This window comes from Pithys albifrons, chromosome 26 (genome assembly GCF_047495875.1).
Source record: "Pithys albifrons albifrons isolate INPA30051 chromosome 26, PitAlb_v1, whole genome shotgun sequence".
Taxonomy (NCBI): Eukaryota; Metazoa; Chordata; class Aves; order Passeriformes; family Thamnophilidae; genus Pithys; species Pithys albifrons.
In genome coordinates, this window is record NC_092483.1 from 894,600 (window position 1) to 909,346 (window position 14,747).

Genomic DNA, 14,747 nt, shown 5'->3' on the forward strand with positions numbered 1-14,747 from the left:
ATGTATCCTCTTTCAGTTTGAAGCCATTTCCACTTGTCCCATCACTACATGCCCTCATAAATAGTCTCTCCCCATCTTTCTTGAAGGCTCCTGTTATAGTTTCAAAATCTTTCACGGAATTTTTTTTTGTCCCTTACCAACACTGTGGTTTGGGAGTTGGAAGCCAGAACAAGATGGCTTGTTGAAGCCCAGCCCCCCACTACCTGCTCCCAAAGCCAGCTGTCTACCGCCTAAACAAAGGGATGGCTGATAGCTTTGCATTCCAACGTGATGGATGGGGGGATAGGATTGGGGAAGGTGGAGGGAGAGAGGTTTCCTGCTGCTCACTGCACTTTTCTCCTCAATCTGCTTGGGTTCCAGTTGCTGCTTGCTGGGATGGTGGAAGAACTGGGAAAGGGGGCCCGCCTCGCCCCCCCAGATTCCGCACCCTGTGCTGTTCTTCTGAGAGAACAATCACCACTGGCTGGATTCGCTACAGGCTCATCAAGGGAGCAGCACCATCTGCAGAGGAGTTGCTAACCCCCAATGCTTTCAGACAAAAGAAGGTGAGAGGGTCTTTACACTGCCCACCGGAAAGGTTTCAGCCCGTCCCTGTGTCTGCCATTCCCACATGAGCTCTGGAATTGGCACCTCCCTACTGGTGTCTTTGCCTCACAGGAACCCATGAGTCACTGCAGTGCCTGCCTCCCGAGGCATGACATTGCCTCCTGCTGTTTGCAAAGATAACTGCACTGAAGGGGCAGAGATAGAACTTGATTTGTTTGAAAGTTTTGCTTATGATGTTTCTGTTTATTCTGTTTTGGGGATTTTGGCTATACATGTATATATTTGTAGTAAAGAACTGTTATCCTTTTCTCTACATTTTCTGATTAAATCTCTTAATTTCAAAGGTTGTGGTGGTTTTTGACAAGAGGCCCCTTCCTAGTCCAGAAGGATTCCTCACTTTCATTGATAGACATCTTGGTTTCTTTTAAACTGAGACAGCTCCCTTCAGGTACTGGACGGCCACAATTAGGTCCTTCTAATCAACTTGGTGACCCTCCTCTGGACTCACTCCAACAGGTTGATGTCCTTCCTCTACTGAGGACCTTGGATCTGGATGCAGTATTCCAGGTGGGGCCTCACCAGAGCAGAGGGGCAGAATCACTTTCCTTGATCTGTTTGCTACGCTTCTTCTGATGCAGCCCAGAACATGGTTGGCTTTCTGGGCTGCAAGCGCACATTGTCAGCTTATGTCCAGCCTCTCATCCACCAGCACCCCCAAGTCCTTCTCGGCAGGGCTCCTCTCAATCTGTTCATCCTCAAGCCTGTATTGATACCGAGGGTTGCCCTGACCGAGGTGCAGCACCTTGCACTTGGTCTTCTTAAACTGCATGAGATTCCCATGGGCCCACTTCTCAAGCTTGTCTAGGTCCATCTGGATGGCATCTCATCCCTGAGGTGTATCAACCACACCACTCAGCTTGGTGTCATCGGCCATAGTGAGGCTGTATCTGGAGTACTGTGTGCAGTTCTGGGCTCCTCCGTACGAGACATGGAGCTCCTGGAGCAGGTCCAGCAGAGGGCAACAAAGATTATTAGGGCACTGGAGCATCTCTCTTACGAGGAAAGGCTGAGAGAGCTGGGCCTGTTCAGATTCAAGAAGAGACAACTAAGAAGGGACCTCATTAATGTATATCAGTATCTAAAGGGAGAGTTTCAGGAGGATGGAGCCAGGATCAGCTTGGTGGTGACAAGCAATAAGACAAGAGGCAACGGGCAGAAACTGATGCACAGGAAGTTCCACCTGAATAAGAGGAAGAACTTTACTGTGCAAGTGACCATACACTGGAACAGCTTACCCAGAGAGGTTGTGGTGTCTCCCTCACTGGAGATATTAAAGAACCACCTGGATGCAATCCTGTGCAATGTGCTCTCAGATGACCCTGCTTGAGCAGGGAGGTGTCCCTTCCAGCCCTACCCTGGCAGGCTTTGTTTGCTGCTCCTTCAGCTATCAGCAGGTGACTCAGAGGGGAGTTGGAGGCGGTGGTTGCTTGTTAGCAGGAGAGTGAGAAGGCTTTAAAAACATCTCTAGGGAGCGCAAGCGACCTGGAGCGCGGCGAATAGGAGCGGGCAAACAGAGGCGTGACACGTCAGTGACGCCGTGGCACGGCAGTTTGCACGGCAGTTCGCACAGGCAGGGCGAACAGGCAGGGCAGAAGCCTAGGTATTTCTGCAGCCTTTTTTTTTTTCTCCTCTGTTCGTTTGTTTCTTTCTCTCTTTCTACCTTTCCCCACAGCTTAAGGCAGTCATGCCTCCCAAAAAAATGAAAGCTGTTGCTCCTGTTACCAGTAGAGGGGTGTAAATACAGACAGAACCCTCTAAAAAGGATGCAGCCACTCAGGCCTCTGGCTGCATAGACTGTCTGAGCCTGGACCTACTACCAGAGGACAGTAAGAGAAGCGCCTGCATACGATGTGAGCAGGTGAACGATTTGCTGGGTCTGGTGGCAAAGCTAAAGGAAGAGGTCGATAGGCTCAGAAACATAAGGGAGAGTGAAAGGGAAATTGACTGGTGGAGTCACACCCTTTCCACTCCTAAGGAAGCCCAGCAGGAGGTGGTGAAGCCCAGCCCCTCCTGCCATCAGGCAGACTGAACAAACCACAGGGATGGGGATGAATGGAAACAGGTGCCTGGTTGTAGAGGCAAAAACACCCCCTCTCGACCCCTTTCACCTGCCAGGGTGCCCTTAAAAAACAGGTATATGGCCCTGGACTTGGACAGTCTGTTGGAGGACAGTCAGGAGGAGGATCTATCTACAAGATCTTCTGGTTACCCCCAGCCTACTGGACAGGTTACGACTACAGGTAAGAGGAAAAAGAGAAGGGTTGTTGTAATCGGTGACTCCCTTCTGAGGGGAACTGAGGGCCCTATATGTCGGCCAGACCCGTCTCACAGGGAAGTTTCCTGCCTTCCCGGGGCCAGGGTGAGGGATATTACCAAAAGACTTCCTAAACTTATCCAACCCTCAGACTATTACCCACTGTTGGTTGTCCAGGTTGGAAGTGATGACATTATGTCTTGGTTTGAGATAAGCAACTGCCAACCCCCCCAAGCACAGAGAGAAAAGCCTCCCTCCTAACACCAGGGAAAGGGAGGAAAAGAGAGGGGAAAGAAAAAAACACTTCAAACCGCATTTATACTAAATCTACATATATTTTTTACAGAAAGAAAGAGACAATTAGAAGAGAGTACAAATATACACTCACACAAGTCTACAACAACAAGTTCCCCACCTCAACTTCTTAACAAACTCACAAATTCTACTGTCTTAACTACACATTACTTAAGAAAAGACTTATTCCCCAGGGAGACAAACTCAAGCAGAAAGGAGAGACCCCGAACAACACATTTTACTTTCCTGAGGTGCCCTGTGAGCCAGTGGTGGGCCTGGTCCTCTCCATCCCCCCTGGGACAGCATCATGCGTCCTCCCAAGAGGAGGGCTGAGAAGCGACTGCCTTAACCACTCCCACACTGGTTCCTACTTCCCTGGAGATGATGTCATAATGTGGTATGGAATACAAAATTACTGGCTAGAAGAGGTCAGCTGTTAGCTCAGCCCAGCTCAAGTCACCTGACAGCTTCGGCCTAGTCTGAACTCCAGAGCCCAAATTTAGGCCCACCTAGGTGAACCCATAACACATTAATAAAAGGAGTACCAGAGTAATTAAAAAAGATTTCAAGGCACTGACCCGATCTCTCCAGGGGACAGGAGCACAGGTAGTAATTGCCTCAGTTCCTGTGCTAGCTGGGATGAATGAGGACAGGTTTAAGGAAAGCCCAGCTTACCAATAGGTGGCTTAGGGGATGGTGCTATCGTCCAAATTTTGGGTTTTTTGATCATGGCGCAAACTCTGTGTTGCCCAGTCTCGTCAAAGCAGATGGGCTTCATTTATCTAGGAAGGGCAAAAGAACTGTAGCCCATAAGTTGGAAGGGTTAGTTAGGAGGGCTTTAAACTAGGTTTGAAGGGGGAAGGGACGGCAACTGGGCTCTCCAGAGATAGGCCTAAGGGCATAGAGCCCGAGTTGAGAATGAAATCAATGGCCCAGCTGAAGTGCATGTACACCAATGCACGCAGTATGGGAAACAAACAAGAGGAGCTGGAAGCCATAGTGCAGCAGGAAAACTATGACATAGTTGCTGTCACAGAACTGTGGTGGGATGAATCACATGACTGGAGTGCTGCTATGGGGGGCTAAAAGCTCTTCAGAAAAGACAGGCAGGGAAGGAGAGGTGGAAGGGTGGCTTTATATGTTAGAGAGTCTCTTGACTCTGTTGAAGTTGAGGTCAGCAGTGACAAGGTTGAGTGCCTGTGGACCAGAATCAGGGGCAAGGCCAACAAGGCTGACACCCTTGTGGGTGTCTGTTACAGACCGCCCAACCAGGATGATGAAGGGGATGAATTATTCTACAAGCAGCTGGCAGATGTCTCAAAATCTCCAGCCCTTGTTCTTGTGGGTGACTTTAACCTGCCAGATATCTGCTGGGAGCTTCATACTACAGAGAAGAGGCAGTCAAGGAGGTTCCTGGAGTGTATAGAGGACAATTTCCTTCATCAACTGGTAAATGAGCCTACTAGGGGTAAGGCCCCGCTAGACCTACTGTTTACAAACAGAGAGGGGCTGGTAGATGATGTAGTGGTTGGAGGCCGCCTGGGGCATAGTGACCATGAAATAATAGAATTTTCAGTCCTCAGGGATGTAAGGAGAGCCACCATTAAAACCTCTACTTTGGACTTCCAGAGAGCAGATTTTGGCCTATTCAAAGAACTGATTCAGAGCCTACCTGGGGAAACAACCCTTAAAGGCAAGGGGGTCCAGGAGGGATGGACATGTTTTAAGAGGGAGATTTTGAATGCACAGCAACAGGTTGTCCCAGTGTGCCGAAAGGCCAGCCGAAGGGGAAGACGGCCAGCTTGGTTAAATAGGGAGATTCTGCAAGAAATCAGGGATAAAAAGAAAGTTTACAGACTATGGAAAAAAGGGCTGGCTACTTACGAAGAATTTACAGATAGAGCTAGGTCATGCAGGAAAAAAATTAGGGAAAGAAAAGTGGAATTTGAAATAAATTTGGCTATTTCAATTAGGGATAACAAAAAGTCTTTTTATAAATACATTAATAACAAAAGGAGGGGCAAAGAAAACCTCCATTCTCTGTTGGACTTGGAGGGAAATATAGTTAAGGAAGATGAGGAGAAGGCTGAGGTACTTAACACGTACCTTGCCTCAGTTTTCACCAGTAAGACAGGTGGCCCTCAAGATAACTGGCCTCTGGAGCTGGTAGACAGGGAGAGGGAGCTGAATAGCCCTCCTGTATTCCAGGAGGAAATAGTGACCGACTTACTGAGCCAGCTGGATCCTCAGAAGTCTATGGGACCAGATGGGATCCATCCCAGGGTGATGAAGGAGCTGGCAGAAGAGCTTGCCAAGCTGCTCTCCATCATCTTCCAACAGTCCTGGCTCTCTGGGGAGGTCCCAGATGACAGGAAGTTGGCGAATGTCACCCCAATCCACAAAAAGGGCTGCAAACAGGACCCTGGCAACTACAGGCCTGTCAGCCTGACCTCCATGCCTGGCAGGGTTATGGAGCAGTTCATCCTGAGTGCAATCACACAGCACCTTCAGGGTGGACAAGGGATTAGACCCAGCCAGCATGGGTTTAGGAGGGGCAGGTCCTGTCTAACCAACCTGATCTCTTTCTACGATCAGGTGACCCACCTGGTGGATGAGGGGAAGGCTGTGGATGTGGTCTATCTGGACTTCAGCAAGGCCTTTGATACTGTCTCCCATAATATACTCCTGAAAAAGCTGGTAGCCCATGGCTTGGACAAGTGTACCCTCTCCTGGATTAAGAGCTGTCTGGAGGGTTGGGCCCAGAGAGTGCTGGTGAACGGAGTTGCATCCAGCTGGCGGCCAGTCACCAGTGGTGTTCCCCAGGGGTCTGTGTTGGGTCCAGTCCTGTTTAACATCTTTATTGATGATTTAGATGAAGGGATTGAGTCCATCATCAGCAAATTTGCTGATGACACCAAGTTGGGAGGGAGTGTCGACCTGCTGGAAGGCAGGAGGGCTCTGCAGAGGGATCTGGATAGACTTGAGAGATGGGCTGATTCCAATGGGATGAAGTTCAACAAGGCCAAGTGCCGGGTCCTGCACTTTGGCCACAACAACCCCCTGCAGCGCTACAGGCTGGGCACAGAGTGGCTGGAGAGCAGCCAGGCAGAAAGGGACCTTGGAGTACTAATTGACAGGAAGCTCAACATGAGCCAACAGTGTGCCCAGGTGGCCAAGAAGGCCAATGGGATCCTGTCCTGTATCAAAAATAGCATGGCCAGCAGGACCAGGGAAGTGATCCTTCCCCTGTACTCTGCATTGGTGAGGCCACACCTTGAGTACTGTGTTCAGTTCTGGGCCCCTCAGTTCAGAAAGGATATTGAGGTGCTGGAGCGGGTCCAGAGAAGAGCAACAAGGCTGGTGAAGGGACTGGAGCACAAGTCCTATGGGGAGAGGCTGAGGGAGCTGGGGTTGTTTAGCCTGGAGAAGAGGAGGCTCAGAGGTGACCTCATCACTGTCTATAACTACCTGAAGGGAAGTTCTAGCCAGGTGGGGGTTGGTCTCTTCTCCCAGGCACTCAGCAATAGGACAAGGGGGCACGGGCTTAAGCTCTGCCAGGGGAAATTTAAGTTGGATATCAGAAAAAAATTCTTTACAGAGAGAGTAATCAGGCATTGGAATGGGTTGCCTGGAGAGGTGGTGAATTCACCATCCCTAGAGATTTTTAAACACAGATTGGACGTGGCGCTGGGTGCCATGATCTAGTAAATGGACTAGAGTTGGACCAAGGGTTGGACTCGATGATCTTGGAGGTCTTTTCCAACCCAATCGATTCTATGATTCTATGATTCTATTCTACCCATTCTGTAATTCTGTGAAAAGGACCTGGGAGTGCTGGTCAACAGCAGCTAAACATGAGCCAGGAGTGTGCTCAGATGCCCAAGAAGGCCAATTGCATCCTGACTTGTGTCAGCAATAGTGTGGCCAGCACAACCAAGGCAGTGACTGTCCCCCTGTGCTGGGCACTGCTGAGGCTGCATCTCGAATCCTGGGTTCAGTTTTTGGTCCTTCACAACAAGAAAGGCATTGAGGTGCTGGAGCATGTCCAGGGAATGGAGCTGGGAAGGGGTCTGGAGGACAAGTATGATGATGAGCAGCCGAGGGAGCTGAGTCTGGAGAAAAGGAGGCTCATGGGGACTTTCTCACTCTACAAACTACCTGAAAGGAGGTTGTGGTGAAGTGGGGGTCCGCCTCTTCTCCCATGTAACAAGTGACAGAATGAGAGGAAATGGCCTTAAAACATTTCTTCAAAGAAAAGGTTGTTGAGCATTAGAATAGGATGCCCAGGGAATTATTGGAATCACCATCCCTGGAAGTGTTCAAAAAACATGTGAATGTGGCACTTGGGGACATGGTTTAGTGGTGAACACACTGGTGCTGGGTTGACACTTGGGTTCTTAGAGGCCTTTTCCAACCATAACTATTCCATGATTCTATTAATACCTCCTGTAGAATAACAGCCCTATCTAAAAGCCAAATATTTGATTATTTTCATGAATATATTTTCCTTAAGCAATAGCTATCATCATATTTAAATAACACATGGAATGGTAAGCAATTGCAAGCAATTGTTTCTGTAGGGAAAAAAAGAGGGACAAAACTGTCTAAATAAATAGTTATCAAAGCAATGCAACCATGCACCAAAATACTTATCAAAACTGTATACAGGATGAAAGCATTTCATTTCAAGATTATTGCTGTTCATAAAAATTATTGAAGACTGAAAAAAGCACATAATGTTGCAAACAACTCCTTTTCATGATATATGTTTACCATGATAGACATTTTCAATCTGAGCTAAAAATACTAACCTGAGCTCTTTTTTCTCGAAGTTCCTGCTGCTGTAACCTTCTTTTTTCACGTTTCTCTTGAAGTTTTTCAACCTCTTTTACACAATTAGATTTTCTACGTGCTTAAAGAAAATGATATAATTTTAAAATATTGTTAATGTTGTATGAATTTAGTATTTACACTATAACATGTAAATTCTACTATTTTATGAATTATTAGAATGCATTTATTTATATCAACTATCTTTTCAAGCAAATCAGTATTAGTACAAAACAATTACAGCAATTTAGTTTCTAAAATGTATAGAATAAATGAATGTGAAAAAATCATAGGAATGGGACAATAATAATACAACTGAAAATATAAAGACAATGACCCTCAAAAAATATTTGGACATGTGATAATATTTGGATACATGTGATCTCTTGGTCTGAATTAAAAGAAAGCTCAGGTAAATTAAAAAAACACTGTCATGGTTAAAAAGAGATATGGAAAACCAAATTCCAAATATTAGAAAGAACAAATGTGACAAAAGTGAACAGTTGTTTAGCCACAGCAATCTGAATAAGCTTCTTGAGGAAGCCTACAGGCAACTGCGTACATAGAACATTTGTCATTTATGGACAACAACATAACTGAAAAAAATGTACATGTAATGCCCAGAATGAATGAATCCTTAATACACATTTTACATACAGGGGGGTCCAAATTCTTTTTTTGCAGCTTGAACTGGAGATATATCTGAAACACTGCCATTCTGATGAGAGGAGCAAGACTGTTCAGGAAGCTGAGTAGGACACATGCGTGCAGAACCAACCACTGCAAATGAAAAGCACAAAGCTCATCTAGAATTGGAAGAGTAAATACCTGTTATGGGTTTAGGCAGGTGGGCCTAAACTTAGGTTTTAAAGTTCAGCTAGGCCTAGGATTGTCAGCTGATTTAAGCTGGACTGAGCTAGCTAACAGCTGACTTCTTCCAGCCAGTAATATTGTATCCCATACCATACTACATAATCTCAAAGGGTGTAAAATCCAGTGTGTGGGAGTGGCTTAGTTAATTCCATCATGGCTGCACTAAGAGGAGGACATCTAGCAGCTCCTCTACTATGCTAGGCCCTGCTCCTGTTGCCTCTGCTTGCATTTTGTTTGCATTCAGGGAAGTAGAAATATTTTGTTGTTATACTTTCTCTTTCTTGCTGAGTGTCTTTTGGAGTGCTTATGAATTTAGAGTAACAGACTTTGCTTTGTATTAATTGGGGAGTGGGAAGTTATTCCTTGTTATATATATGTAACTTGTGTAAGTGTGTGTTATATTGTAGTTTCCTCTTGATATTCTCTTCTCTGTATAAATACATGTAGTTAGTTTCAGCATAAACCTGGCTTTGGAAGTTTTTTTTTCCTCTCTCCCTCTTCTTTTCCCCTTAGCTGGTTGGGGAGAGGAGGAACCCTTTCACTCTGTCCTGGACAGTTGGCATTTTGCCGGCTCAACCCAGGACAATACCGAAATACTTTATGACAAGATAAAAAGAGGCCCCTTTCAAGACACAGCAATTTACTGGGGGGAGAGAGGGGAGAGCCACAGATGTAGAAAGTCTATTAATAAAGACAATTGGTATGCAGGTTCTTTTATCCTAGTGTTACACACCAATGCAACATAATTATTAAGTATCAATGCTGCATGTGCATATTTTTAAATACTCTACTACAAAATAATTGGAACTTATTATGTGAATAGAATGAATTATGTAGTTGGAGATATGCAGATTTGAAGTTTAAAGTGTTGAAATTTTATTTATATTGTAATTATACACAAAAACCCAGTAAGAAAAAAAGACCCACTGTTTCACATTCTCTAGATGTTACAAAATGGTCCCATCCCACTGAACCTACAATTTGTGGATGAGTAGACAGATGAAAATTAAAGGCAGCAAAGTGCAGCTCAGTCTATAAGTGGAATAAAGAAGCCTTTTTGACACTATACTGGAAAGCTAAACTTATTGATTCTATGATATGTGATAAGAATTCCAATTTCTGAAGATGCAGAATGATGTCTTTTCCCAATGAATGAAGTGGGAGTGGCATGCATGCAAGCTTCTTTGATAGAACTGAATGTTTTAAGTTGTTTTTCAAAGAGTTGCTTCAAGCAGCTTTGCTTCAGATGGCCATTTTCCTGTGCATGTTCCTAACAAGGTTAGCCAGAAGAGTATGAAAGTGAAGGTAACACTTTTGATTAGTAGCCTAGAGATGACATTCCAAATGAAGACCAGCACATTGTGCAACATGAAGAAAAATATGGAAAAAGATATCAAATGGAATAGACAAAACAAATCCTCACATCGTTCCAAATATGATAGGAGATCTAGCTTATAGCATGAATTAACTACACTAAACAAAGCACTGTGTTGAGAAAAGTTTAATTATAAGGCAAACAAAGAACAAATACTTAGGCCAACTGTGAATAGTAGGATGCACAGGACCTATTAAAATACAAGCTACAGGGTTATTCCTTGCAAAACAGACCTTTTACTACAAATGATGACATATATGGATGTGAGGACAGCACACTGAGAAGATATCTCAAATTTAAACCATATTAGTTTTAAAAAAATAACCCCTCTTCATGAGATTTCTGAATTAACACTCCCCGAGGCAAATGGCAGAAGAAAGTGATCCCAATTGTCCACCAGAAGAGTCTGAACACTTGAAAGGATGTGCAAGCCCACAATGTGCAAGAATCATTACCATCATCAGTACGAGCTGTGGGGAGGCAGGAGTGGCAAACAGAAGATTTTGGGCAAGGAGGAAGGGCAAGCAGTTTAAGGATTTTCTTTGCTCAAGAGACCTTCTGGACCTGGAAGGTTAAGTCTGGGATCTGTAACATGCTGTCTTTCCCTCAGGCTGTTTTTGCCAAAACAGAAGGAAGTTTTTATTAAGGAAGATAATTGCAGGTTGTTTAAAATTTCAAAACATTATTTCCCACAGGCTTGGGGGGAAGGAAGATAAGAGAAAGTTAGAACTGTAAAAGAACAGCCTAGTGGGTATCTGCGCATGTATCGGTCCTTTGATATGTAAGACAGGAGACGGGCTCCTGTGTGTGTTTTTTCCCACCCATATGTGAATCCTTGCAGCTTGTTGTAGTGTTTCCAGTTTTGAATTAAACTTTCCTCAATGTTTTAGCTGTGGCTTAGCTCTCTGGTTACCTGCACACATATCACGTCTTACAGAGCTAACTTTAATGGAGGAAAGAAAATAAAAACAATAAGCAATAACTATTCTTTCTCCTGTTATTAGATGCATTACATCTATATTCATCCAATACAAACTTTTCACCTATCATCCTGTGATATTTCAGCATTTTTGTAGGTTTTTTGTTATTAACTATAGTGAAAAATAACCCATGGGGTTAAAATTAGAAATGCGGAACTATTAAGAAATGTTATATAAGCAGGAGATAAACATTTTGTCATATTTTTTTACTTCCTTGAAAGGGAAAGTGATAACATTTACCTCTGTTATCTCTGGCAGGAGTGTCATTCTTCATAGGTGCCACAGTTTGTCGACTCTGTAAAGAAAGAAATCTGTTATTTGATCATTTTATTACTGAAAATGTAAACTGCAGCCCTTCACTTCTTTCCAGTGAATAAAAATAACATTATATCAGGAATATAGAAAGGTGATTGCTGCCAAATCCTTCCCTGAAGAGCCCAGGGTGAAGACTGCTTGAACTATACATAGTTTCAAAACAACCTCCAAAACATTTTCTATATTTTTCCTTGAGATATATTTAGTTATATAAATATTAGTCCATAACTCCCTATCTGCTAAACCTCTTCTTAGAAAATTTTTATAAACCCGTATTCACCCTAGGAAAAAGAAAGGAACACAGTTATCAAGTAGCTCCACTGTCCTAGTTCAGCAGGTGGGACCAGTTATCACTGTGTAGGGGTGATCAAAGCTGTGTATTCTACCCCCTCTATTCATTCCCCAAGGACAATGGACCATTAGCAGCAGCTGCCCAGGGAGTCATTAGCACCTTCACACCCAGCCTGAGGGGGCGTGGCTGCTAATGGGCCATCAACAGTTCAGGGATACCCCATGACTCACAGAGTTAATCACCCATTGTGTGAGTCCCCGCCCCAGGGGAGGGACTGGGTGCTCCCTGAGGGTACATAAGTGGTAGGTAAGAAGACCTTGACAACCACTCGTCAGATCCAGAGGAGCAGCAGGACCTCAACAGGAGGAGACCTCTGCTCTCAACCAGACTACAGCCATCACCTGCACTAACAGGTTTTTCACTTCCCTTTTGCTTTGGACTTGGGGGAACCATGCAGGTCTCAGCACAAGGGCTAACAAACCCCTTTGGGTTTGTGCCCCAGGGCACTGGGTTATACTGCTGGGTTTTGTGGGTTAAAACCCATTTCTCCTTGTGCCATTCTATTTATTGTAATATGGTTATTAAAATTGTAACTCTGACTTATAATCTCTTTTGTGTAAAGTTCATTTCTCCTGCCATTTTACCTCTAAATCAGCACATCCACAGACACAAAAGTTAGATTTAAATATTCAAGCATAACAACATGTATAGGAGTACTGAAAGTTTAATGTGCACATGTTGCATAGGTATTACCAACCTTCATGATTTTGTTTGCTTTGGCTGCTGGAGTAGGTGGTGGTGGTGTCTCTGGACTAGGTACAATATCTTCATCAGGTGTAAGATCTGGGTTAAGCAAAAATATACTTTCCAAGTCAATCTGTGTAAAAGAATATAAAATGCATTTATGAGTCTTAGAGCAATATTCACCCTCTCCATTTCTCCTGATACTTTTGAGAATAACAATAGAGTGTTTATTTAGTGGTTTTACTCCACAATTTGTTAATTCTATAACCTGAATGATCTTATTTTATGTTCACTAAAAACAGTGTAAGCTTTGGTCTTCATATAAGTTGAAAACACATCCTTCACAAAAGAGTTTAATTAACAATAACCAATTGTAGAAGCCTGGACAACAAAGAGTTAATGTTCTGCTGTGTTTCAAACACTGATAGCTGTGCAAGGAGACAAGTTAGAACAGAATGTAGCTGGAGAGGGGCTGTACGAAGGTAGGGCAGCACCTTTCTGGGACCCATTTCCCTGTTCTTGTCCATGGTGATCACACAACGTAAAGGATAGTGCAAGCACAGAAGTGGAGTCAAGAAGTGGGCATGAACTGTTGACTGAAGGTCAATCCAATAGAGGGGGATCAAGACCACCAGAGACCCTCAAAGCCCCTCAACCCATTTCCAGAAAGGTCTAGAAAAACGGACTGTGCATGCTAACTCGTTGACACGGAGAGCAAGAAACCTAATCTGAGGGCAGGAAAAGCTTACCTATAAAAAGGTACCTTCATAAAGCCCGGGTGGGGTCCTCAGAACCCTAGACACCCCATCAGCTGGATCGATGCTGGAACTAGGACTGGTGATCTCCTTTCCTCTCCTACTGGATCTCTCTTTCACACTCTCTCTCTCTTCCCTCTTTTCTTTTATTCTTTTCTTTCTCTTACTACTAGAAAATATGGGCAAAATTTATACCTATTCCCATGACAAGTGTATGATTTGATAATAAAATTTTGTAGGCTTTTTTGGACCCTTCTGGCTTTTGCCATTCCTTTTCGACCACAGGCATCTATGAATCTTGGGTTCTCCCTCTTAGGAGTGGGATGGGACAGCAAAAGTATTCATGATTGTGGTAGTTTTAGTTAGGCCTTACTTTTGGTAGACCTCAGTTTAGTAGGCCTTGGTAAGTGCTACGTAGATAAGAAGAGACAAGTGCCACCTGACTTAAGCAACCAGAGATATTTCATATCATCTGACGTCAAATCAGGTATAAAAGCAAGTGTAGGGAGGTGCTTAGTTCTCTTCTCTTCATGGCTGCAGTACTGAAAGGACCCGCTGTCACTGTGCTGGCAGCGATAGGCCTTACTGCTACTTCACATCTGTTTTGGTTTGGGGAAGTAAACATTTTTTGTTGTTTTTCTCTTTAAGTATTCTCTCAGGAAGCCGGTTTTTGGGTTAGTTGTGATTGTAGATTTTGCTATTTCGGTGGGGAAGTTGTTCTCTCTTACCTTTGTGGGATGTGTTAAATGGCATTTTACTTTTAATTTTCCCTTTTCTGTGTAAATATATGTAAACTAGTTTCTGTTTTAAGTTTGAGGTTTCTCTGCCTTGTCCCTTGGGCTGCGTTGCTGTGTTTGAATACTTGGCATTTTGCCAAGGTTTCAAACCAAAATAATAATTCTGTAAAGTGATTAAATTAAAACAGAAGTAACTAGCATTACTGTGGTAATTTGTCGATTACTGCAGAATATGAAAGACATTTTGTAACATATAAAGAAAGACATCTCAATTATTTGAATTTTCCCAGACAGTGCAAAAGAAACAGAGGAATTGCAACCCCCCAAAAATACTAGCACAGTTGAAACCATGTCAGATTTATCATGCTATTTTTGCCTTATAAGTGTTCCTCATTCAAAAAGCTGCAAAATGTAAGGCAGAGAAAGGCAGGAACTTAAAAATAACTGTCTTCAGATCTATTGAAACCTCGTTTCCTAAAAATCTTAAATTGCTTTGGTCTCTATAGACTGCCATTTCCTTTGGCTGGACCTTTCAAAGACTTCACTACTCTATAGATTCTGTGTCCAGCAGGATGAGTTCAGCTGATAAGATCACTAGGACATTCTCATAATCTTTTTTTTCCCATTTTCCCATGTTTTCACAAAACTGGTGAAATGCAATTATTTCTGAACTGCTTCTCCAAATCTCAGCT

At 43.8% G+C, this 14,747-nt stretch overlaps 1 protein-coding gene across 1 annotated transcript in view; it reads right to left on the reverse strand.

Moving 5' to 3' along the window:
- The window catches only part of LOC139682991 (kinesin-like protein KIF2A), a 97,257-nt gene that overhangs the window by 78,991 nt on the left and 3,519 nt on the right, over positions 1–14,747 (reverse strand). The window contains exons 2-5 of the mRNA XM_071577693.1: positions 12,577–12,696; positions 11,453–11,507; positions 8,642–8,764; positions 7,966–8,066 (exon numbers count right to left, since the gene is read on the reverse strand). Coding sequence (XP_071433794.1) covers positions 7,966–8,066; positions 8,642–8,764; positions 11,453–11,507; positions 12,577–12,696 — 399 coding nt within the window. The remainder of the gene's footprint in view (positions 1–7,965; positions 8,067–8,641; positions 8,765–11,452; positions 11,508–12,576; positions 12,697–14,747) is intronic.